The 26,721-nt window shown below is 41.8% G+C and overlaps 3 protein-coding genes across 3 annotated transcripts in view; 2 read left to right on the forward strand and 1 right to left on the reverse strand.

The window, feature by feature from the left end:
• The window catches only part of LOC139757851 (uncharacterized), an 81,504-nt gene extending 66,205 nt beyond the window's left edge, over window positions 1-15,299 (forward strand). The window contains exon 3 of the mRNA XM_071678753.1: window positions 14,919-15,299. Within this exon, the coding sequence (XP_071534854.1) occupies window positions 14,919-15,084 (166 nt within the window). The 3' untranslated portion in view covers window positions 15,085-15,299. The remainder of the gene's footprint in view (window positions 1-14,918) is intronic.
• The window catches only part of LOC139757854 (uncharacterized), an 84,824-nt gene that overhangs the window by 53,398 nt on the left and 4,705 nt on the right, over window positions 1-26,721 (reverse strand). The window lies entirely within an intron of this gene.
• LOC139757710 (uncharacterized) lies at window positions 18,589-19,618 on the forward strand. Its single transcript, XM_071678461.1, has 3 exons — window positions 18,589-18,715; window positions 18,947-19,071; window positions 19,379-19,618. The coding sequence occupies exons 1-3, from the start codon at window positions 18,704-18,706 to the stop codon at window positions 19,542-19,544; spliced, it is 303 nt and encodes a 100-aa protein (XP_071534562.1). The 5' UTR covers window positions 18,589-18,703; the 3' UTR covers window positions 19,545-19,618.

Genomic DNA, 26,721 nt, shown 5'->3' on the forward strand with positions numbered 1-26,721 from the left:
CGGTTGATGAACTTCAGCCCGAGCAAACGTAAAGTAATGAAGATGAGACAGAACGAGAGATGGCATCAGGGGGATTATAATGTAAAAGGAAATAAGACTTCTCGCGAGAGTCCCACATCAGCAAGGAAGACAAACTGCTTTCTGGATGATATCAGAAAAGCTTTCCAGGATATGGATAAGGAAATACTATACCTATTGGTGTCATAGAATATGCTTCTCAGATTTGGCCACCACACTTAAAGAAGCACAAAGATGGTACAGGGAAAGGCAGGAGGCTACCACTTTGGATGAGAGAAGACGGAGGAGTAACCTGATCACAGATTTTATGCTAATAAAAGAGACTGAGGATGTGGACAGTATACAAGTCTTTGAGAGAATTGCAGATTAAGTAGCCAGACGACGTAACATTAGATGAGGTAAGAAACTTAATTGAAATGATAGAAAGAAATACTTTTGTAGTATATGAGTGGCAGGTGAATGGAACAGAATTACTTCGAACATAGTTTATGTAGACGACACACACATAAACCCAAGACGGTGTATGATTAAAATGTTCAAGAGACAGGATCTCACGAGTGTAAAACTCCCTCCCCGTACAGCACAATAGGTGATTATTCATACATATAAACAAACATATATATGCATACACACAAATCCACACATGTGCATATAAGCTTACATATACTTATACTTAGGTACACATATATACACAATTATCCAACTGATCGGGTAGAGGCTATTGAGCCATTGCCGCCACCGTCACCTCCTGCCGCTTGAGATCATCGGCCCCAAGTTGCAAGTTCCATTCCAATGATTGGAGGCATCACTAACAATTTCTACGTACTCTTGTCAAGACTGTGTAACACCTCTACCTCTTCTTTTTTGCAGAACAACTTCTCGTGTTGTATGGATTTTCACTGTAAATTTTCACCTTTCTGCTGCGGTTATTTACACACACACACATACACACACGCGCGTGCCATTAACTGAGTGGTACTGACCTAAGGAGTTTCTTTTTACTGCACTTTTATGTGTCTATTTACTGTGAAAATATATTTTGAATATTCAGAATACTCGCATGCCAAAACTCAAGCTGTGTGTCGACACCAAATTAGATTTCTCGACTCCACGCACACTTCCCCATGTGCGTGTGTGAGTGAAACTTTAACTGTGTGGGTATCTATCTTGTGGTGCGTGGGTATTTGTGATTATTTGGATGTGACGGAGAAAGAGAGTTTTATACTCACCTTGCCCCATCTCTTAATTTTGTGCATATATGCCATGTCTTTCTTCCTACGGATGTATATGTATGTATATATATATATATATATATATATATATATATATATATATATATATATATATATATATATATATATATATATATTTTTTTTTTTTTTTTTTCATACTATTCGCTATTTCCCGCGATAGCGAGGTAGCGTTAAGAACAGAGGACTAGGCCTTTGAGGGAATATCCTCACCTGGACCTCTCCTCTGTTCCTTCTTTTGGAAAAAAAAAAAAAAAAAAAAATATATATATATATATATATATATATATATATATATATATATATATATATATATACATACATATACATCCGTAGGAAGAAAGACATATATATATATATATATATATATATATATATATATATATATATATATATATATATATATATATATATGTATATATATGTGTGTGTGTGTGTGTGTGTGTAAGTGTGTGTGTAATTATCTATCTTGGGGGCCTAACTCTTGAACTTTCTCCACCGTTGTAGAACTTTTTCAGTTTATGTAAACTGTCAGTATTTACAACAGCATCACTTAGCTTATTCCATTTACGTCATCCATTTATCCACAACTCTGGTAACATGAAAGCACGTCCTTGCATCCTTTCCAACAGGTTTCTTGCTTAGTTTCAGATTATGGCCTCTGGTTGCTCTATCTTTGCACCTTTCGAAGAGTTGTTCACTGTCGACATCATCAAACTGGTTTGGAAACTTGGACATTGTGATCAAGTAACCCCATATGTTTTTCTCTTCCATGTTGAGTAAGTTTGTGACCTCTAAAGCTCTCATTGTAACACAGTTGTCGTAATTTTGGCATTATCTTTGTTAACCTTCTCTAGACGCTGTTGTGATGAGTATGTAATGTCACGAATGATCATAAGTTGCTGGTTGGCTTTCGTATCAACTCTTGTTACTATTGTTGTTTTATTGTCATTGTCAATGTAGCCGGCCCGCGCTGCGCAAGTCTCAGCCAGGCTGCAACCGGGTCGTACACTCTCTCTCGTCATGTACATATTGCTGTTGGTTGTTTAATGGAGAATTGGACTTTTTATCGATTCTTTTAATACGACCTTACACCACATGGTGGCAAGAGTGAACCGGACTGCGTTTTGAAGGCTGGTAATGGCGTTATCACACCTCTTACAACCGCCCCCATATTGTGAGATCCACCAGCGGAATGTAGCCAAGTTGTGGAGGGACTGGAGAAGCTGGTGGGAGGGTTATGCAGTGGACCTGAATCGTACAAGGTTTTCGACACATGAAACAGGTGCTCCAAGCTTTTGAAGACCATTGCCAACCCTTGCGCAACACAACGTTTGAGAGGTACAGGTTTAACCTACGTGGACAACAGCCGAGTGAGTCATTTGAACAGTATGTCACAATGCTTCGTCAACTTGCCCTTAAATGTAATCTTGATAATACTACACCAGATCCAATGATAAGTAATCGCATACTATTTGGCATACATGATAATAAGGTTCGAGATCGTTTACTTCGAGAGAAAAATATAACCTTAGACCGCTTTTTGGAAATATGCCCAGCCAGTGAGGTGTCCAAAGAGGAGCAGATGATATAAACATTGGAGATGTACTAGATACCTGCTCACGTAGAGAGGAGCAGCCGAGTGGTGTGGTCAAGCTAATGGAAAGGAATGCGAGTATCATGTTGTCTACGGGTTCGGGATGGATCTCTGACTAGATTTTGTGGAAGAAGACACATGAAGGAGAGGGAAAGTTGTCCAGCCTGGGGCAAAGTGTGTTCAAAATGTGAAGGTCGAGACGACTTTAGACCAAAGTGTCAACACTTTAAGAGAACGAACTCACGTTCTGGGTCACATGGAGTCAGTGTTGTGACTGACAGTTTTGATGTGGAAGACTCTGAATAGGAGGTGTATGCAGTAAGGACTATGTCTAGTGTGCGACTCAAAGAAGAGCAAACTGTTACTCTGAAAACTGGACCAAAGTGTTATGTTTGTTAGGTTCCAAACTGACAGTGGTGTAGATTGCAATGTATTGCCTGGACAATCACAAGTTTACCAAATCGCGTCCTAGCTACGTCTCTTCGTTGTATATCAACTGACTTATATTTCTCTCATGTGTCAGCCCTGATGATGTGATTATCACATGATAGTGCACTTGGGAACTTATCGTGTTTTATTTTCCCGTGGACTCATAGGAATATTTTTTTTTTTTTTTTTTTATATACTTTGTCGCTGTCTCCCGCGTTTGCGAGGTAGCGCAAGGAAACAGACGAAAGAAATGGCCCAACCCCCCCCCCATACACATGTACATACACACATCCACACACGGAAATATACATACCTACACAGCTTTCCATGGTTTACCCCGGACGCTTCACATGCCTTGATTCAATCCACTGACAGCACGTCAACCCCTGTATACCACATCGCTCCAATTCACTCTATTCCTTGCCCTCCTTTCACCCTCCTGCATGTTCAGGCCCCGATCACACAAAATCCTTTTCACTCCATCTTTCCACCTCCAATTTGGTCTCCCTCTTCTCCTCGTTCCCTCCACCTCCGACACATATATCCTCTTGGTCAATCTCTCCTCACTCATTCTCTCCATGTGCCCAAACCATTTCAAAACACCCTCTTCTGCTCTCTCAACCACGCTCTTTTTATTTCCACACATCTCTCTTACCCTTACGTTACTTACTCGATCAAACCACCTCACACCACACATTGTCCTCAAAGATCTCATTTCCAGCACATCCATCCTCCTGCGCACAACTCTATCCATAGCCCACGCCTCGCAACCATACAACATTGTTGGAACTACTATTCCTTCAAACATACCCATTTTTGCTTTCCGGGATAATGTTCTCGACTTCCACACATTTTTCAAGGCTCCCAAAATTTTCGCCCCCTCCCCCACCCTATGATCCACTTCCGCTTCCATGGTTCCATCCGCTGACAGATCCACTCCCAGGTATCTAAAACACTTCACTTCCTCCAGTTTTTCACCATTCAAACTCACCTCCCAATTGACTTGACCCTCAACCCTACTGTACCTAATAACCTTGCTCTTATTCACATTTACTCTTAACTTTCTTCTTCCACACACTTTACCAAACTCCGTCACCAGCTTCTGCAGTTTCTCACATGAATCCGCCACCAGCGCTGTATCATCAGCGAACAACAACTGACTCACTTCCCAAGCTCTCTCATCCCCAACAGACTTCATACTTGCCCCTCTTTCCAAGACTCTTGCATTTACCTCCCTAACAACCCCATCCATAAACAAATTAAACAACCATGGAGACATCACACACCCCTGCCGCAAACCGACATTCACTGAGAACCAATCACTTTCCTCTCTTCCTACACGTACACATGCCTTACATCCTCGATAAAAACTTTTCACTGCTTCTAACAACTTGCCTCCCACACCATATATTCTTAATACCTTCCACAGAGCATCTCTATCAACTCTATCATATGCCTCTCCAGATCCATAAATGCTACATACAAATCCATTTGCTTTTCTAAGTATTTCTCACATACATTCTTCAAAGCAAACACCTGATCCACACATCCTCTACCACTTCTGAAACCACACTGCTCTTCCCCAATCTGATGCTCTGTACATGCCTTCACCCTCTCAATCAATACCCTCCCATATAATTTACCAGGAATACTCAACAAACTTATACCTCTGTAATTTGAGCACTCACTCTTATCCCCTTTGCCTTTGTACAATGGCACTATGCACGCATTCCGCCAATCCTCAGGCACCTCACCATGAGTCATACATACATTAAATAACCTTACCAACCAGTCAACAATACAGTCACCCCCTTTTTTAATAAATTCCACTGCAATACCATCCAAACCTGCTGCCTTGCCGGCTTTCATCTTCCGCAAAGCTTTTACTACCTCTTCTCTGTTTACCAAATCATTTTCCCTAACCCTCTCACTTTGCACACCACCTCGACCCAAACACCCTATATCTGCCACTCTGTCATCAGACACATTCAACATATATATAGGAATATATATATATATATATATATATATATATATATATATATATATATATATATATATATATATATATATATATATATATATATATATATATACATATATATATATATATATATATATATATATATATATATATATATATATATATATATATATATATATATATATATAATATATATGTAAAACAGCGTTAAAAGACGACCGATTGGAGAAAGTGCAGCACTCAAACATGGTGCTGTATGGTTATGGACAGAAAGGCACCCATTCGTTGGGACGTGTGAGAATAAAAGTGGAACGAAGAAACCGTTCATGTTAATTAGACTGCCAACATCTCAAGGGTAAACAGTATCGTTCAATTGTAGGATACAAAGCAAGTGTACTTCTTGGACGGTTCGAAATAAAAGACAACGGTATACTCAGCCCATTGGAAAACTGTACGGGAGCCAGTGTCTATACAACACAAACAGTCAGTGAGGCTGTTGCTTAAGCAAATGTACTGAATCAATAGCCCCAAACTATTCGGGGAATCAGTTGGTAAATTGGTGATGACACCTTACAGACTTCGACTGGATGAATCAGTGTCTCCACTGCAACCTGCTCCTGGTCGTGTACCTGCAGCGTCACGTTCTCTCCTGTGTGAGGAACTAAACCATTTAGAAGGTCTGGGAATTATTGCTGAAGTGGAAGTGCCAGCTGAGTGGGTGTCATCAACTGTAGTATTACGTAAGAGAAATGGGAAGTTGCGATCTGCCTCGACCCGAAGGATCTAAACTAGGCAATTAGGCGAGAACACTACCCACTCCCAGTAATTGAGGACATAGCCATAAGTTCACCTGTGGCTCGTGTCATTACCATGGTGGATGTGAGGCAGAGATTTTGTCATGTACAGTTGGAAAATCATAGATCATATGTGACTACCTTTGATACCCCTTTTGGCAGGTACCAATGGCTCAGGATACCGTTCAGAGTCAGTTGTGCACCAGAAGTGTTCCAGCGTCATATGCATCAGCTGGTCGAAGGCTCAACAGGAGTTGAAGTTGTAGCTGATGGCTTCATAGTTGATAGTTGCGGCGAGACTGAACCTGAGGCAATTCTGGACCACGACAAAAAAGCTACATGACGTTTTGCACAGATATGAAGAGCGAAATGTTGTGCTTGGTAAAGAAAAACCTCAATTCAAGCTTGGAGAGGTTTGTACCTTTTTATTGGCCATATAGTAACGCCAGACGGGTTAAAACATTCACTTAAGAAAATTAAGGCTTTGAGGGACTTGCCATCTCCGACTGATGTCTCTGGCATGAGACGCTTTCTAGGAATGATTCAATACCTGCTCAAGTTTTTACTCAGTTTGGCAGGTATGACGAAAACTCTGAAGGAATCAAAGCAGAAGGATAACATGTTCGAGTGGCAAGAGGCACAACAAAACACCTTCGAGGAATTAAAGAAAGCTGTCCGTAGTGCACCCGTCCAAGAGGTTACTGTACAGCGTGATGCATCACAATCCGGTCTGGGAGCAGTACTTATGCAGGAGGACCAGCCTCTCTTTCAGACTTCTTGCCCTCTTACAAGTATTGACCATCGGTATGTCATGATCGAGAAGGAATGTCTGTCTATTGTTTTTGCTTGTGAGGGTTTCCACCAGTACCTGTTTGGAAGGGAGTCAGCGACGGTATAGACAGATCATCAGCACTGGGAATCTATCTCCAAAAAGGCCTTGGGTGCTGCACCAGCACGTCTACAGAGAATGTTACTGCGACTCCAGTACTACAGTTTAAGGGTGGAATATATATGAAAAGAAAGAATATGGTAATAGCAGATACCCTATGTCGAAAACTCCTCAGTTATTAACATTTTTCATGAGGTACGATATCAGAACACGCTGGTGGTGAGTGAAAGAAGAATTCAGGAAATCAAGATATATAGAAAAGGACGAAGATTTACCAAAGAATTGTCCACAGTAATTATAAGAGGAAGGACAGATACAAGAATGGATGTTTCTGTTACTGTGCGTCGTCCTGACTTTAACTATAGAGAAAAGCTGCACGAAGAGCATGGCTTGATATTCAGAGGCAATAGACTGGTGTTGCTTGTGTCATTGAGGAAGGAGATGCTGCACATTGCTCATCAAGGTCACAGTGGGTTAGACGGTTGCCTGCGTCGCATAAGAGGAGCAATATTGTGGCCTGGAATGTCATCAGATGTAAAATAGCACTGGTTTTTCAGTGTGATGGTTGCCTAAGGGAAGTTTTCTTTCAATCCTTGGCCTTAGGTAGGAGCTGACATTTGCCATCTTGAACATTGGGATCTACTGAGTGTGGTGGACTATTACAGTAATGATAATGAAGTTGCCCGAGTTAAAAATCTTGGTTCAAAGGGGGTAATAAGAGAAATACAGGACATCTTTGCCTGATATGGAGTACCAGACACTCTTGTAACAGACAACGGTCCAAAGTTCAACACAGCGGAATTCTAAGCCTAAGGCTAAAGATGCTGTGAAGACTGTGAAGAGGCCGTTTACAAAATGTAAATTGTTAGGACAGTTTGGGTTCCTGGCACTGTTAAACTGGCGAAATACTCCAAGTGAGGTCATCCATTCACGTCCACCTCAACGCGTCATGGGTCGTCGGTGTAAGACTATAATGACGTATACAGGGAACCTATTACAATCACGCCACTCGACAGTACAAGAGAACAGGGGTATTATTTTGATGAAAGCTTAACGGGTATATTGTTACAATCGAAGCTCGCGTCAATCGAAGCTCGCGTCCCTTAAACCCAATATATCTCCAGGAGATGCTATACGTACGAGACTTCCAGGCAACAAGGAGTGGACACCGAGGGTAAGATGCGTCAAGGAAATTTCTCCTCGATCTTATCAACTTCTCCGTACAGGAGAGAGATTTGGTGGATGGGAGCAGCTGGGAAGGCGTGGGTGAGCGGGAAATGTAAGGAGAGACGTCAAGTGTTATGGTTGATGCGGATGAGACTGAGGCAGTTCCAACCTGGGCCAGAACTTAATGAACATATTCAACAGTCAAACCCAGACGACCAGCAACCATCCCAGACGGAGCCCATGACCATATCTCCTGACAGTTCAGCCTCTCCATATATACTCCAATGAGTCGCTCCACCAGGATCAAAAGGGCACCAATACCTTAAGGAATGAACGATTAGATTGTGATTTATTTGATACTTCTTAATGAAGTTTAATTAATGTTGAGGCAGAGATGTCATAATTTTGAATTATGTATTTGTGGGATGTTTTGATTACTTTCGTCTTTATGTCCTTAAATGAGGCAATTGATATACTACATTGTTCTGGTACATAAATATTCCACTTTATATGAGTGATTTCCTTTTTGTGTAACTAATTATTTCATTTTACATAAAGATTACTTTGTCTTACTTGAAGCAAGAGAGAATGAAGAGTAGTTAATATAACGAACGAACATAAGTTAGTATTTGTTACTATTGTTGTCTTCTTGTTAGACTGAACCTGAGCTTGAGTTAGGTCCCCATTTTATAGACCAACCCTTAAAAGTAGATGAACAGCTGGGTTGACTGTAACCCGACAGCCACAACCAAGCTTCGAACCTACACGCGTCATGGTCAGGAACGGGAGACCACAATCCACTCATCCTTTTCTCCTTGTCTAGAATGGAGCTCACTTTCTTATGGAGGTCTAAGAGATCAGTTATTCATCATCTACTTTCCCTAAAGCCATGCTGTCCCTCACTTAGATAATCAAGAAATTTGAAAATTTTCTTCTTACTGTCTGATTACATTTCCAAGTGTTTTAAACTACATTCGTAAGAGAGACTTGTTAGTTCAGCGTTGTCTCCTGATCTTTCTCAAAGATCTTTTCTCTTCCACTCCTTAATGAGTGCTTTGTAAGGCATATCTGCACATGTTCTTTATATGGGTCAAGGCCCTTTGATTAGCATGATTCTACATTCTCTCTCTTCCCCATCCCATCTCGCTAATGTTAGGGCTTTAGTGTCTTTCACTCGAAGAACACTTTCAAATCTATCATTTTACTCCTCACATATCTTTATATCGTCATTTACAGCTCTTCCCTCTGAAACCAGTGACCTGCTTTTAAACCAATCATTTACTCATGATGAATTTGTGGAAAAGTTTTTGCATTATTCCCGAGCTTGTCCATATTGTTATCTGTATAGACTCTCTGATCTTCCTTATATTGTTCTCTTCTACTTTTTAGATGTTGGCTTGATATTGTGCCGTGTATATCCCTCCTAGACTTCATCCCTAACCTCTTTCACCTTTTGATATCATTGAATGAACCTTTATCACTTTCTTTTCTATCATTTACAACCTTTTGACATAATTGAATGAACCTTTATCACTTTCTTTTCTATCTTTACATTCGTATTTGCAGCTAAGAGATAAAAGGGAGCCATGCTCTATTCCTGTCAATATGAATTTCACAAAAACTCTTGTAATAGGGAAGCATTTTCTGACTAAAGAACATCTACTTTCCGACTTATGTTCTTTGAAGTATTGTTTAACTCTGTATGACTCTCAAGGTTATATCTCTCTTTGATTTTGGTTTCTATCAGAGTCTATCTGTTCATTTACTCCTTAATCACGTAGTCAGATACATGCTTTACACGATCACTTTTTCTGGTTAGTGTATCAAACCTGATATTTTCAAGTTGCAGTGAGTGATTGTGTCTGAACTCCGTTACTTCTGCTATGCTTAGTGACATGTTGATACAGGAAAGTTTCCCCTACACACCCTGATATATTCATTTTCCATGACTCTCCACTTTCAAGCGACTGAATCCACCATCACTAGACTTTTACTACCACTGTGAAGTGCATATCTTGTTGCTTCCTGAACCATTCTGACTGTTCCTTCATTGTTATCACTGAACATGTATCCTGGTTCACTAAAGAATTTTTGAGGTATTGAAGTTCATCAACATCATTGTTGGAAAGACTTCTTTCCAACTTCTCTTATCAGGTACTGTTTGAATGGGCCAATCATCATCATCATCACCATTTCCTGAAACGTAATGTTCTCTGTTATCAAAAGGGCCGGTGGACATCCCTTCCTCCTTCATCTCTTCTTAGAGATAACCCAGCGTGAATCTAGATACAGTAGAGTTCATTATGTTTGTTAAGTTTGGATATGATTCTTTGATTTAACTTGGAAAGTGATATTGGTTAATCCGACTTATATGATGCTACTTTAGGGCAATGTATCAGTCGAACTCTCTTGATGCTACTTAACCCCTGACACAGGTCACCCTACACATTCCTTACTTCTGGAATATGTCCTGAGGGTCCACACATAATAATGCGATGTAAATCAAGCGGTAATCTTTAGTAAAAGGCGAAAGATTTATGCGTTAATTTTCCAAAAGAAGGAACAGAGAAGGGGTCTAGGTGAGGATATTCCCCCAAAGGCCCAGTCCTCTGTTCTTAACGCTACCTCGCTAACGCGGGAAATGGCAAAGAGTTTGAAAAAAAAAAAATCAAGTGGTACGTCGGTACCAGTTGAAGTGAAGTGCTCGGCGTGAGTAGGTCCTTAATATCTTGTGAGGATCAGGTCAACAGCTGATGACGAAGGAAAGATCATTATTACGAGAAGGAGGCGGAGGCATTAGCCTCGTTGCATTCTTGCTATAGATAAGTTTGTTGACATCTTTATATTAACGATGATGATACATGAAGAAAATACAAAAGATAATTACAAGATTAATGCATAATGAATCAGAAATAACAGATAATACGCAACAATGCTATACTGATAATGATAGTGATATGCGTAACTCACAGCAAGCTGCTTGTGTTGGTGGAGCAGGATTACCTAAGAGGTTGAGGTGAGATCAGTTAAGGTGAGGTGAGGCGCTTAAGATTTCCGTGGTCCTGCCGCCAGAAAGACGATGAAGGTTCGTTGCCTGGCATCAGCGACGATGATGTACCGTAGTGACACAGGAATCCCTACGAAAAGGCGAGTCACTGCCTAACGTTGTGGAACTTCTGCAGAAGGGAAAGTGGTATAGCCGAGGTCCTGTATCTGTGATGTCTGTGTGGCAGGAGGGAAGAGACGTTGCAAAAGTCTTGTATACATGATGCATGCGTGGAAGGAAGAGACGTTGGCGAGGTTGTGTAGTCGGGCACGAAGTGGCCATTTGCCATGGCTGAGATGTGTTGTTGGGGGAGGATGGTGTGTTTGTTATTATAACCACTCCAGAGGTGGGTGATGGTAAGGCCTCACGAGGCCCCTATCAAACGGGGGAAAAGTCAGGATCACGCAGGGAATTACATCTAACAATGGTGGAGCTTCACATGCTCAAGATGAACATGAGGATAATTAGTGGACATTACCAGATGGAGATGGTGTGCCGGTAATTTAGAGACAAGTATGACCAGACTGAGGCGTACGGTGAAGGCTCCCGCTGTGAAGGTAAGGATCAACTTCCTGCGGAAGTCCTGTGCAAGTCCACATGAGGTTAATGTCAAGACAACTAGGTATCTCCATGTATCGAGCTGGGTTGCCGGAGTAACGTCAGGTCATCCTCAGAGAGTGTATACCAGACATGTAGAGTGACACTAGACACTATAATACTCCATTTCTTCAAAATTTTTTCCATTATGAATATTCGAGTAGAGGTGAGACACTTGCTGTAGTTGGTTGAACGAGTATGAGAGAAGTAGAAGGCCAGGTCAGGTTAGGTGTGTTCATGTAGCTCACACTGGTTATCATAGGGTGCGGGATAGTGTTGCCTGGACCTGTGAAAAAGTTAACAGGGTAGAGAGCAAGACAAGGGTAGAGTGTGGATCCTCAGAAAGTGTATACCAGATACGTAGAGTGACACTAAACACTACACTACTCCCTTTCTTCACCGTTTTTTCATTATGAATATTCGAGTAGAGGTGAGGCACTTAATGTAGTTGGTTGAACGAGTAAGAGAGAAGTAGAAGGTCAGGTCAGGTTAGGTGTGGATCGGATCGAGAATGGGAGGTTGAGGACAAATACTAAGTGATCCATGATGACCGTTTCTCTTAGCCACTCAGGTAAGTCACCAGTTTAGCGGATGCTCTTACGTATCCAACTCGTCTATGGATGTGATGGACTGAAGGAAGAGTACGGGAACTCAGATATCAAGAAAGATAGCTTTACTGATAAGTTCAGAGTCATGTGAAAGCTCCAGGCGAGTTACTACCACTGGTGGCACAGCAGTAAGTAAAGAAGTGATTTAAGGTGAGTGAGGTTCCAGTAGTGCTCGTGTAAGGGAGTCAGGGATGGGTCCACATGTGGCGCTGGTGCAGCTGTGACGTGTGGTTTGGCGGGAGCTCCATAGGAGAGGCATGTCGTTGCCTGGTCTCGAAGAGGTTTCACAGATGAGAGGTGGTGCGAGTGAGGTCCCGATATTGTAGGCGGTTTTTGGGGTTGAGTCGTACTTCAAAAGGAGGACTTGGAAGATATTGAAGCTGCCACAAGAGGCTGGTAACGCCAAAGTGAGACAGGTAAGAAGCAATTGTAACCTAGGGGCTTCTACTGTCTGTGGTGCTGTTCCACGGTTGACGGCGGGAGAGGTGAGCCTCAAGTCACATGGTGGAGGTTTCCAGGGCAGGTTGCGCCTCTCTCTCAGAGCCAGGGATTGCCTGAATGAAGCCACTCCTCAGGTTCAAGGTACACCTTATCGCGGGCCATTATGGTGAAGTAATAGTTTGCTTAGTCAGAGAAGATGGCCCTTTAGGGTTTTTTAAGGAAGGACGATAATCGTTGAAGGTCAGTGTCCGCTAACTGTGGAGGTCGAAGGTTAGCATAAACATCAGGCCGCTGCTAGAAAGATTATACAAGGCGTGTATAGTGACACTGAACAGCGTTACTGCAGTAATGATACTTCCATTATTAGTTACCATTATCAACATGATGATATAGTCAATATCAAGGTTATTTATGTTGCACCAATGTCAAGTACTTTTTATATCTTACTTTATTCAGGCAATGCTCAATAGCTAAGATGAATGAACAGGTTTTATGTGAATCTTAATTTGACCACAATGAATGGTACAACTCCTTCTTATGTAAATTTGATGCCATGATAATGTGTAATGAACGCTTTGTGATTCAATGATGCCATGATCATCTGTAATGAACGCTTTGTGATTCAATGAAAGTAAAGTTTCTGGATAACCATATTTCTGGAGCGCTCTGAAGCGTAGATCTTTCTTTATCAATGATTCATTTGTACGATTTTCCTTTAATCGTGAAAAAGTTAATATATTTTAGATTCTAGTCACCCTGTGAAGTGCAAAAAAAAACCTTTGATAATGTGTAGCATTTAGAAATACAAAATCAGTATCGTTCACATCATTTTAAAAACTTGTGTAAAGTCCTTACAATTTCCTACAGTCGTATCTAAAGGTTACAGTTTTTAAGGATCACATACATACCCCATGATTATAATGATCTGTATAATGATTCATTCACAACATTCACTCTGATAAAAAGTGCTCTCCTTTAGAAAATGGCCAGGTGAAAAACAGGACTGACTAAAATGTTTTTTTCTTTTTGTCAATAGAAGACATTGACCCATGTTCAACATGACTCCAGCAGTGTTTGTGTTTTTATCTGCTGATGGTTCCTATTGACTTATATACTTCTGAATGTATAATGTTAATCCCCCCAAAAATGTGCGCGCAATAATAGAGCTAGGCGGATAACATGAGTAATGAAAAGATATGATTCTAAACTATGTGAAGGTGTTAGTAGCCCTACAGAGGGCTGGTCCTGTGGGCGTGGCCTTCCGCGGCACCTATAAAACCAGTCGCCACATCATAGGGGCATCACACCTTCGTTGACCACCGACCAACATGAAGTGCACTGTAAGTTGCGTTCTTCCTGACGGAGATGTTAACTATGCAGTTGTAATAAAGATCTTTCAGTTTTCTTCGGTCATAATTCAACTAACACAAAAGACAGAGCGTATATGTCGTTCACATGACTGACTAACAATCAACCAGAAGTTCGCAAAGATGAAAATAAAAGAAAGAATTCCATACTGTGTATTCCTTTCATATCGAAGTATGCTTTATAGTGTAACGTATTCAGTATACGTTCAGTATATATAAAATAACATCTACACATTTCTATTTCCTCTGTCTGTTGTTCGTCCTCCTGGGTCTGGCCGCCCTGGTATCCACCCGCCTCAACTCCATTCGACTTGGACACGACCTCCATCAGGACGTGAGCCCTGAAGACACCACGTAACACGCACCTACAGGTGAATGCTCGCCACTTGCTCAATAGTTAGACGTATCTACACAAAACACGATGAAAAGATACTTAACTCCAAGTGAAAACTGTATCAAATGCACAAGACTCTTACACTTTTATTCTTACGCTTATATTCCTAGTACCGTGTGCATCTTGCAGAATGATTGGTGGACTGGTTGCCGAAAAATCACTGATGCCTGGCCATCTAGTCTTTGTTTTTATAACAAGAATTATATCTATTAGAATATTGCAAGTCAAACATTTCATAATCTCATTCTTAAGTAAAGCTAGTGAGAAAAAGTAGAATATCTTGCAGTCTATCAGAATAAAGCAATAAACATCTAATATCTTGTCTTTCATGTTGCAGCTGGACTTCACCTGAGGGTGTTAAGTATTTTGTCAATTACATCGCTGACGACGATGGCTACCGAGTATTGGATACCAACGCCGTCCCCGTCAGCGGTGCCGGCGTGAGGGCTGATGGTACACAAGGATCCTTCGTGTCCTCTGAGGAACTCGATGACAGGAAATAAATATCCTGTACATCAACGTAATACCCTAATGGCCAAGTCACCGAGCACAGTCACCGTTGTCCAGTGACACACAAGGTGCACGAAACTGGACTGTCAAGGACGCTGAAGTCAATCTAGGCAAAGTGAGAGGGTCGTCGACCTCGACGTTCTCTGTACAGCCTCAGCTGTGAGGCCACCAACATCTTCACTCTAACGACTTTCCTGCAAGAATTCCTTCATCAACAGTAATTTCATATTTATATGTGTACATAATGATATATGATCGCCAATAGAAATAAGTAAGTCAGCGTTTGAAAAACTAATTTTTCCTGAGTACACATCATGACAGAATCCTTTTATGCCACTGTTTAGTTCGTCTAGTAAACAAACGACCATATGTTGGATACAGTACGGTCTTTTAATTGGTATACACGAACAACATGACGTCACAAGGAATCACACCAAAACTGTTATGATGCCAATCAACATGGGTGTATACAATAACCTGACTGACATCGCCATCAGCCTTGATATCCTATGGGTAGTCAGAGACTTCATATTTCTTCTTAGTTTCACTATAAGTGGCGGTTTAAATTGGAATAATTATGTAATCATTATCGGTAGATTTTCCTCATACCGTCTTTACCTTCTCCGCCGACTGGGATCACCCGGCGTCCCATCATCTGAATTCAGGAATGTTTAAAGAATCTTCGTTCTATCTAAGTTCACCTATGCCTCCCCAGCCTGGTCCTCCTTCCTTATATCTAATGACAAAGACCAGCTGGAAAGAGTACAGAAAAGAGCAAGCAGAACAATCCTACGCCCGTCTTACATCTGCTACCAAGACGCCCTCATCTCACTGAACGTGTCCATCCTCCCCAGACACCACTGGCAGCTCACACGACAATAAAATGCTGACATATATCTGTCACAACGAATAACCACCCCCCGCCACGCATCACACACACACACACACACACACACACACACACACACACAACCCCGACGCCCCATCCCACGGACCGACGTCCGTCACCACATTCGAACTGCACTAAGATGTCGCGTAGACAAACATAAGAAGAGAAAAGAAAGACCATCTTCGCTTTATGGTTAGTTCTCGTTTGGCTCGTCTCTACGCAGTAGCTATGGGAAGCCACCCCTGTGCCACAGATGCTGGACTTCAGGGCTGGGATCAAAGCTATGACATAGCTCAAGAAACCAGTTGGCTCAAATGAAACCTCCATAAAAATACAGAAGGCAGCAACATTATGGACGCCAGAAAGGGATATTTGAAGAGAGGTAATAATAGGGGAGCTTGTTTAGGCAGATGGCTTATGATTCATTCTTTCCTTGTATTTAGAATATTCAAACAGGTTGTATTCTTAATGTATTTGGTTTCATTGAAATATTCATCAAACCTACGTTCATTTGACAATAATGTTTACATTTCATAAAAGTGATAATTATATTTGTTGTACCTGGATAAGATTCTTTGATTTTACCTGGAGAGTCATACTGGCCAGCCAGACTTTCGCTGTGTTACTTTTACCCCTGACATTGGTCAGCCCGACGTACCTAGCGCTACTTTATACATGGTATTGGTCAGCTTGATTCCTGTGATGTTACTTTACCCTGACATTGGTCGGCTTGATTATCTGGTGCTACTTTGGTCAACTTGACTCTCTTGATGTTACTTTATTGATGACATGGATTCAGCCCGACTTTCGTTGTTTTACTTCACCTCTGACACAGGTCACCTTAGACATTCCTTCTGAAATATGTTCTGAGGTGTTCACACATCATAGATTGATATAAAGGAATGAGGTAGTACTTTAATGCCAGCTGAATGTGTGTATTCGGGGTGCGAAGAATTCAATATTTTGCTACGCTCAGGTTACCAGCTGATGATGAAGGGAAAATTATGATGAAAGGATCTACGATGAGGGAAAGTGACGGTGTATTCTTGATTCAGATATGGATACATATATGATGAAACTAGGATGAGTATAGATTCAAAGCGATTATGACTAAACATAACGGGTAACATACAACAATGTATTGTTGATAATTCCAGTCTACTGTGTAACTCAGAGCGAGCTCTTTACTGCTGGTGGAGCAGGATTAGGTAATGAGCACAGGTGAGTTCAGGTAAGGTGAGATGAGACAGTTATGATTTCAGGAAAAGAAGTTAGTGTCAGATGAGGTCTTCTACTGATGATGGGGACGTCTCAGGGTTATTGCAGGGAAAGAGAAGCCTGGAGTTACATAGTGGACGTTTTCAGGAGGAGGTGGCGAGCGACCCGGTGTCTCAAGAGCTCGAAACTGCGAGACTGAGGCAGACGATGAGCCGTCGACTCCTAATGTGCAGCTTAGGTTGACACTGTCGTTGTCGCTAATGGTTAAGTGATGCTATGCCAGGCCTGTAAGGATGGCCCCTAAGGAATTAAAGAGGGAAGTCGAGATGAAGGTGGAGGGTTATGAAAGTCACTGATACTTACCTGTGGAGGAGGTCCAGCTGGATCGCACGAAGTATGTGTCAAGACGCCCAGGTACCAGGTTGGTCGAGATGGATCGAGGAAATTGCGTCAGGCCGGTGCCAGCAAGGTCATGCAGAACATGCGTAATGACACTGAACAACTTCACTACAATAATGATACTAGCGTCATTATTAGTGAGAATTAACAATATGATAATATAGATAAAGAGAACTGATCATGTATGTTCCTCAAACACAGTAGATTATGTTATATTCAAGCAATCCTTAGTAATTGAATTGAAGGGAATTTTCTGGCTGATTGGATGATAACTTGGTTATTGTAAAATGGCAGGTACCTGATAATGTTACTACCATGATAGTCTGAAATAAATATTCAACCATTCAATAAAACTAGAATTTCTGGATAGCAATATATATAAAGTGTAGTTTCCTTTCAGTAAATTATTATTAACATATGCCAACACAACTCCTCAATACGAAACCTTCAATCATAAACAAGTTATTTACTTGAAAATGAATTACCTTGTGAATCACTAAGTACTCTTTAATAATACATAACCTTTACATACTTAAAAATATGAATACAGATTCATTCATGTAGGATCCTTAATGACACAGTTCATTATCACCAACGTCATACTATACCATGTTTAAATTCTTCATAACTCTCATTACATCTATTGATTACAATATTTTGAAGATCACATACATATCCTTAACACCATAGTGCTCAGTATAATGGTTTATTCATAACATTTACTCTGTTAGAAAGTGCCCTTCCTTGGCCGACGCTCTGATGAAAAACAGGACCGAACAAAAAAAGTTATTTTTTTTCTTCACTAGAAGACATTGACCCACGTCTAACATGAAACTAGTAAAGTTGGCTCTTTTAACCTCCTAATGGGTCCTTCTGAATTACATAATACAGAATTGATAATGTCATTTTTAGAAAATATGAGCGTAGAAATAGAATTAGTAGGACGATATCATTGATAAATGTAATAGATATCATTTTTTCGTTACCTTGTGAAGGTGTGAGAGGCCCTACAGAGGGTCGGTCATGTGGGCGTGGCCCCGCGTGGCACCTATAAAACCAGTCGCCACATCATAGGGGCATCACACCTTCGCTGACCACCGACCAACATGAAGTGCACCGTAAGTTACGTTCTTCTTGACAGGGATGTTGAATCATATAGACAGTGTGTGTTTCGCACATGTGATTGATTAACAGCTTAGCAGGAAGTTAGAAGAGATTAACATAGAAGAGAGAATTCATATTATGATTGATATCATATCATAATCCCTTAATTTCGCAATGCAAAGTATCCAGTATGTGTTCTGTATATTAAAGGAAAATTCGAATATAGTCTCTCTTTCCTGTACCAGTTGATCGTCCTCCTGGGTCTGGCCGCCCTGGTCGCCGCCCGCCCGGACTCTCTCCTCACCATCGACCTGGAGGACCTCCATCAGGACCTGAGCCTTGAGGATGGCACCGTAACTGGCACCTACAGGTGAGTACCCGCCACTACTCATTTACGATTCCACAAAAGAATCGTATCATGTGCTCAGGACTTCCTATCTCTAGCACCCTATGTATAGCGCAGAGTGAATAGTTGGCAGAATACTGACGAAATCACTGATGTCTGTTCATCTGGTCTGTGTAATTATAACAAAAGTTGTAACTATCAAAGTACTGCTTGTCAAACATTTCATGATTACTAGGAAGATATTCTTAATTGAAGCTACTAGAAATATGTAGACTTACAGTCTATCAAAGAAAAATAAGAAACATCTAACATCTTGTCTTTCATGTTGCAGCTGGACTTCACCTGAGGGTGTTAAGTATTTTGTCAACTACATCGCTGACGACGATGGCTACCGAGTATTGGATACCAACGCCGTCCCCGTCAGCGATGCCGGCGTGAGGGCTGATGGTACACAAGGATCCTTCGTGTCCTCTGAGGAACTCGATGACAGGAAATAAATATCCTGTATATCAACGTAATACCCTAATGGCCAAGTCACCGAGCACAGTCACCGTTGTCCAGTGACCACAAGGTGCACGAAAAACTGGACTGGCAAGGAACCCGAAAATCAATCTAGGGAAAGGGAGAGGGGCGTCGACCTCGAGTTCTCTGTACGCCTTTAGCTGGGTTTTAGGCCAAACCAAAATTTTTCACTCTAACGACTTTCCTGCAGAATTCCTTCATCAACAGTTAAATTTTATATTTTTTGTGTACATAAAGATTATGATCGCCAATGAAATAAGTAAGTCAGCGTTTGAAAAAATTAATTTTTTCCCGGTTCCCCATTTATGGGCGAAACCCCTTTTTTTCCACTGTTTAGTTCGTTTGGGAAAAAAACGACCAATGGTTTGGTTTCGGGCGGTCTTTTTTGGGGGTTTCCGAACAACATGAAGTCACAAGGAATCACACCCAAAAATGGGTTTTGATGCCAATCAACATGGGGGTTACAAAAACCGGGCTGCATCGCCATCAGCCTTTATATCCTTTGGGTTGTTTAGAGACTTTTTTTTCTTTTTAGTTTTTACTATAAGTGGCGGTTTTTTAAATTTGGAATAGTTTTGGTTTTCATTATCGGTTGATTTTCCCCCATTCCCTCTTTACCTTTCCGCCGGGCTGGGATCACCCCGGGTCCCCTATCTGGGAAATTTTAGGAAAGGGTTTTAAAGAATCTTCGTTTATCTAAGTTAACCCATGCCTCCCAGCCCGGGCCTTTTCCCTTTCCCTTTATTTAATGACAAAGGGCCCGCTGGAAAGAGGGACAAAAAAAAAGGCAAGCGAACAATTTCCCACGCCCGTCTTTAAATCTGTACCAAAGGGCGCCCTTAAAACTCCTGAAAGTGTCCATCCTCCCCAGAACCACTGGCGCTAACACGGCAATAAAATGTGACATTTTTTCTGTCACAAAATTTCCACCCCCCGCCCGCATCACACACACACACACAACACCCCACACACACACACCACACACAACCCCGACGCCCCAAACCCACGGACCGACGTCCGGCACCACATTCGAACCCGCCTAAGATGTCGCGTAGAAAACATAAGGGAAGAGGAAAGAAGCCATCTTCGCTTTAGGGGGTTTTGTTCCGTTTGGCCCCCGTCTTAAAGCAGTAGCTATGGGAAGCCCCCCTGTTTCCCCAGATGCTGGGCTTCGGCTGGGATCAAAGGGTATGCATTTTGTCAAAAAAACCAGTTGGGGTCAAATGAAACCTCCTAAAAAACAGAAGGCGCAACTTTATGGAAAGCCGAAAGGGATATTTGAAGGGGTAATTTAATTGGGGGAGTTGTTTAGGCGTTGGTTTGATTTTTTCTTTCCCCTTGGGTTTTTGAAAATTTAAAAGGGTTTTTTTCTTTTTGGGGTTTTTTGGGGTTTTTATTTTAAATTTTTCATTAAATTCGTTTTTTTGACAATTTAAAGTTTACATTTCATAAAAGTATAATTTTTTTTGTTGTTCCTGGATTTTTGATTCTTTGTTTTTTCCCGGAGAGTCATTACTGGCCAGCCAGACTTTTCCGCTGTGTTACTTTTACCCCTGACATTGGGCAGCCCGACCCTACCTAGCGCTTTCTTTATTCTGGTATTGGGTTTAGCTTGATTCCTGTGATGTTACTTTCCCCCACATTGGTTTGGCTTGTTTCTGGTGCTTCTTTTGGGCAACTTGGGCCTCTTTATGTTACTTTATTTATGACATGGATTCGCCCCCTTTCGTTTTTTTTACTTTTACCTCTGACCAGGTCACCTTAACATTCCCTTTTGAAATTTTTCTGAGGGGTTACACATCATAGATTTTATAAAGGAAAGAGGTGTACTTTAATGCCGCTGAATTTTGTGATTTGGGGGGCGAAGAAATTCAATATTTTGTACCTCAGGTTACCAGTGAGGGTGAAGGGAAAAATTTTGATGAAAAGGGTTTCGTTTAGGGGAAAAAGGGGCGGTTTTTATTCTTGTTCAGATAGGATACATTTTGGTTTAAACTTGGATGAGTTTTGATTCCAAAAAAAAATTTTGACTAAACTTAAAGGGTTTTTAACATACAACAATGTATTGTTGATAAATTTTCCGTCTATTTTGTAACTCAGAGCGAGCTCTTTACTGCTGGTGGAGCAGGATTAGGTTAAAGAGCACAGGTGAGTTAGGTAAGGGGAGATTTTAGACGTTTTGATTTCAGGAAAAAAAAGTTATGTCGATGGGTCCCTTCCCACTGAGTGGGGGGCGTTTTTTTCAGGGTTATTGCAGGGAAAGAGAAGCCCGGAGGTTTCATAGTGGACGGTTTTTTTAGGAGGGGGGTGGCGAGCGACCCGGGGTCTCAAGAGCTCGAAAATGCGAGATTTAGGCGACGTGGCCCCTTTCGATCCAAAAGTGCAGCTTGGGTTTGGGACACTGTCGTTGTCGCTAATGGTTAAGTGTGCTACCCGGGCCCTGTAAGGATGGCCCCCTAGGGTTTTAAAGAGGGAAGTCGAGATAAAGGTGGAGGGTTATAAAAGGCACTGTTACTTATGGGGAGGAGGTCCGTGGATGCACGAAGTAGTGTCAAGACCCCCAGGTACCGGTTGGTCGAGGGGGATCGGGGGAAATTTTGCGCCCAGGCCGGTCCCAAAACAAGGCCCTTTGCAAAAACATGGGGTAAGAAAAGGAAAAACTTCCTAAAATTTAATGATCTGGTCTTTTTGGGAGTTAACTTTGGGGTTTTTTGTTTTTAAAGGTTAAGGTATTTTTCCTCAAACACAGTAGTTTTTTGTTTTTATTAAGCAACCTTTTGGTAATTGAATTGAAGGGAATTTTCGGGGCTGATTGGATGATAACTTGGTTATTGTAAAAGGGCCCGGTTTTCCTGTAATTTTTATACCATGATAGTCTGAAATAAATATTAAACCATTCAAAAAAACTAGAATTTTTTTTTGAAATTAATAAAAGGTATTTTCCCTTTTCAGAAAATTTTTTTTATTAACATATGCCAACACAACTCCTAATTACGAAACCTTCAATCATAAAAAGTTTTTTACTTGAAAATAAATTACCTTGTGAATCACTAATACTCTTTAATAATACATAACCCTTTACATACTTAAAAATAGGGAATACAGTTTCCCATTCATGTAGGATCCTTAAGGGGACACAGTTCATTATCACCAACGTCATCTATACCATTTTTAAAATTTTCTTCAAAAACTCTCATTACATCTATTGATTACAATATTTTGAAGATCACATACTTACCCTTTAACACCATAGGGGCTCGTATAATGGTTTATTCTTAACATTTACTCTGTTAGAAAGTGTTTTTCCCTTTGGGCCCCAAACGCTTGATGAAAAACAGGACCGAACAAAAAAGTTATTTTTTTTTCTTCCCTAAAAGGGACTTTGGACCCATTTTCAAAACATGAAACTAGAAAATTTTGGCTTTTTTAACCCCTCCAAAATGGGTCCCTTTGAATTACAAAATTTTACAGAATTGATAATGCCCTTTTTGGGAAAATATGAGCTTTAAAATTTAGAATTAGTAGGACGATTTCTTTGGGTTTTAAAGGTAATAGATATCTTTTTTTTTGTTACCTTGTGAAGGTGTGGGGGGCCCCTACGAGGGTCGGTCTTTGGGCGTGGCCCCCCCGGGCCCCTAAAAAACCCAGTCCCCAAATTCATAGGGGCATCACCCCTTTCGCTGACCCCCCGCCCAAACATGAAGTGAAACCGTAAAGTTACGTTCTTCTTACGGGTTTTTTGAATCATATAGAAAAGTGTGTGTTTCGCACATGTGATTGTTTTTCAGTTTTGCAGGAAGTTAAAAGGTTTTAACATAGAAGAGAGAATTTTTATTATGATTGTTTATCATATCATAATCCCTTAATTTCGCAATGCGTTTCCAGTATGTGTTCTTTTTTTTAAAAGGGAAAATTCGAATTGGCTCTCTTTCCGGGACCAGTTGATTGTCCTCCTGGGTCTGGCCGCCCCGGTCGCCGCCCGCCCCGGGTCTCTCCTCACCATCGACCTGGAGGACCTCCTTTAGGACCTGAGCCTTGGGTTTGGGACCCTAACTGGCCCTAAAGGTGAGTACCCGCCACTAATCATTTTCGATTCCACAAAAGAATTTTTTTTCATGTGCTAGGATTTTCCCACTCTTGCACCCCATGTATTTTCGAAAAGTGAATTTGTTTTGGGAGAATTCTGACGGGAAATTTAATGATGTCTGTTATCGGGGCTGTGTAATTATAACAAAAGTTGTAACTTTCAAAGTACTGCTTGTCAAACTTTTTTATGATTACTAGGAAGATTTTCTTTAAATTTAAGCTACTAGAAATTTGTGACTTACAGTCTATCAAAAAAAAAATAAAAAAACATCTTTAACTTTTGTCTTTCTTTTTTGCGCCCGGCTTTTACCTTTAGGGGGGTTAAGATTTTGTCAAATTTCTTTGCTGACGACGTTTGGTACCGAGTATTGGATACCAACGCCGTCCCCGTCCCGCGTTTCCGGGCCCCTGGGGTGATGGGGGGAACAAGGATCCTTTTGGGTCCCCTGAGGAACTCGATGACAGGAAAAAAAAATACCTGGGTTTTCAACGTAATTTCCCTAATGGCCAAGTCAAACCCTTGTCCGTGACACACAAGGTGCACGAAACTGGCTGTCAAGGGCATGAAGTAATCTAGGCAAAATGGAGGGTCGTTTGACCTCGACGTTTTCTGTAACCCCAGGGTGTGAGGCCCAAACATCTTCCTCTACAGGCTGTCCCGCAATTTCTTTTTATTTTACAAGAAAATTTCTATCTTTTTTCATAAGGTAAATTGCGATGTTTTTATCGCCAGTAAAATGAAAATTCAAGTTTTGGGGGTTTTGTTTTTTTAAATTTCCTTCCCGGATTTTTTTAGCACCATGACGTCCTCCACCCACAGGAATTTCAGGGGCCCTCTGTAAAATTTCCCCCGGGGTTGGGTTCTGGATGGCTTCTTTTGTGTGTTTCGTTGGTAAACACACGCGAACACATGCACACAAGAAATGGGGCCCCACGAGTACAGAACTCCCTCCAGTTGAGCATAAATATAGGTCATCACAAATGATTGATAACAGACAGATAGACACACACAGACAAACAAACAGACAGACAGACAGACAGACAGACAGACAGACAGACAGACAGACAGACAGACAGACAGACAGACAGACAGACAGACAGACAGACAGACAGACAGACAGACAGACAGACAGACAGACAGACAGACAGACAGACAGACAGACAGACAGACAGACAGACAGACAGACAGACAGACAGACAGACAGACAGACAGACAGACAGACAGACAGACAGACAGACAGACAGACAGACAGACAGACAGACAGACAGACAGACAGACAGACAGACAGACAGACAGACAGACAGACAGACAGACAGACAGACAGACAGACAGACAGACAGACAGACAGACAGACAGACAGACAGACAGACAGACAGACAGACAGACAGACAGACAGACAGACAGACAGACAGACAGACAGACAGACAGACAGACAGACAGACAGACAGACAGACAGACAGACAGACAGACAGACAGACAGACAGACAGACAGACAGACAGACAGACAGACAGACAGACAGACAGACAGACAGACAGACAGACAGACAGACAGACAGACAGACAGACAGACAGACAGACAGACAGACAGACAGACAGACAGACAGACAGACAGACAGACAGACAGACAGACAGACAGACAGACAGACAGACAGACAGACAGACAGACAGACAGACAGACAGACAGACAGACAGACAGACAGACAGACAGACAGACAGACAGACAGACAGACAGACAGACAGACAGACAGACAGACAGACAGACAGACAGACAGACAGACAGACAGACAGACAGACAGACAGACAGACAGACAGACAGACAGACAGACAGACAGACAGACAGACAGACAGACAGACAGACAGACAGACAGACAGACAGACAGACAGACAGACAGACAGACAGACAGACAGACAGACAGACAGACAGACAGACAGACAGACAGACAGACAGACAGACAGACAGACAGACAGACAGACAGACAGACAGACAGACAGACAGACAGACAGACAGACAGACAGACAGACAGACAGACAGACAGACAGACAGACAGACAGACAGACAGACAGACAGACAGACAGACAGACAGACAGACAGACAGACAGACAGACAGACAGACAGACAGACAGACAGACAGACAGACAGACAGACAGACAGACAGACAGACAGACAGACAGACAGACAGACAGACAGACAGACAGACAGACAGACAGACAGACAGACAGACAGACAGACAGACAGACAGACAGACAGACAGACAGACAGACAGACAGACAGACAGACAGACAGACAGACAGACAGACAGACAGACAGACAGACAGACAGACAGACAGACAGACAGACAGACAGACAGACAGACAGACAGACAGACAGACAGACAGACAGACAGACAGACAGACAGACAGACAGACAGACAGACAGACAGACAGACAGACAGACAGACAGACAGACAGACAGACAGACAGACAGACAGACAGACAGACAGACAGACAGACAGACAGACAGACAGACAGACAGACAGACAGACAGACAGACAGACAGACAGACAGACAGACAGACAGACAGACAGACAGACAGACAGACAGACAGACAGACAGACAGACAGACAGACAGACAGACAGACAGACAGACAGACAGACAGACAGACAGACAGACAGACAGACAGACAGACAGACAGACAGACAGACAGACAGACAGACAGACAGACAGACAGACAGACAGACAGACAGACAGACAGACAGACAGACAGACAGACAGACAGACAGACAGACAGACAGACAGACAGACAGACAGACAGACAGACAGACAGACAGACAGACAGACAGACAGACAGACAGACAGACAGACAGACAGACAGACAGACAGACAGACAGACAGACAGACAGACAGACAGACAGACAGACAGACAGACAGACAGACAGACAGACAGACAGACAGACAGACAGACAGACAGACAGACAGACAGACAGACAGACAGACAGACAGACAGACAGACAGACAGACAGACAGACAGACAGACAGACAGACAGACAGACAGACAGACAGACAGACAGACAGACAGACAGACAGA

The sequence above is a fragment of the Panulirus ornatus genome, chromosome 28, assembly GCF_036320965.1.
Source record: "Panulirus ornatus isolate Po-2019 chromosome 28, ASM3632096v1, whole genome shotgun sequence".
NCBI lineage: Eukaryota > Metazoa > Arthropoda > Malacostraca > Decapoda > Palinuridae > Panulirus > Panulirus ornatus.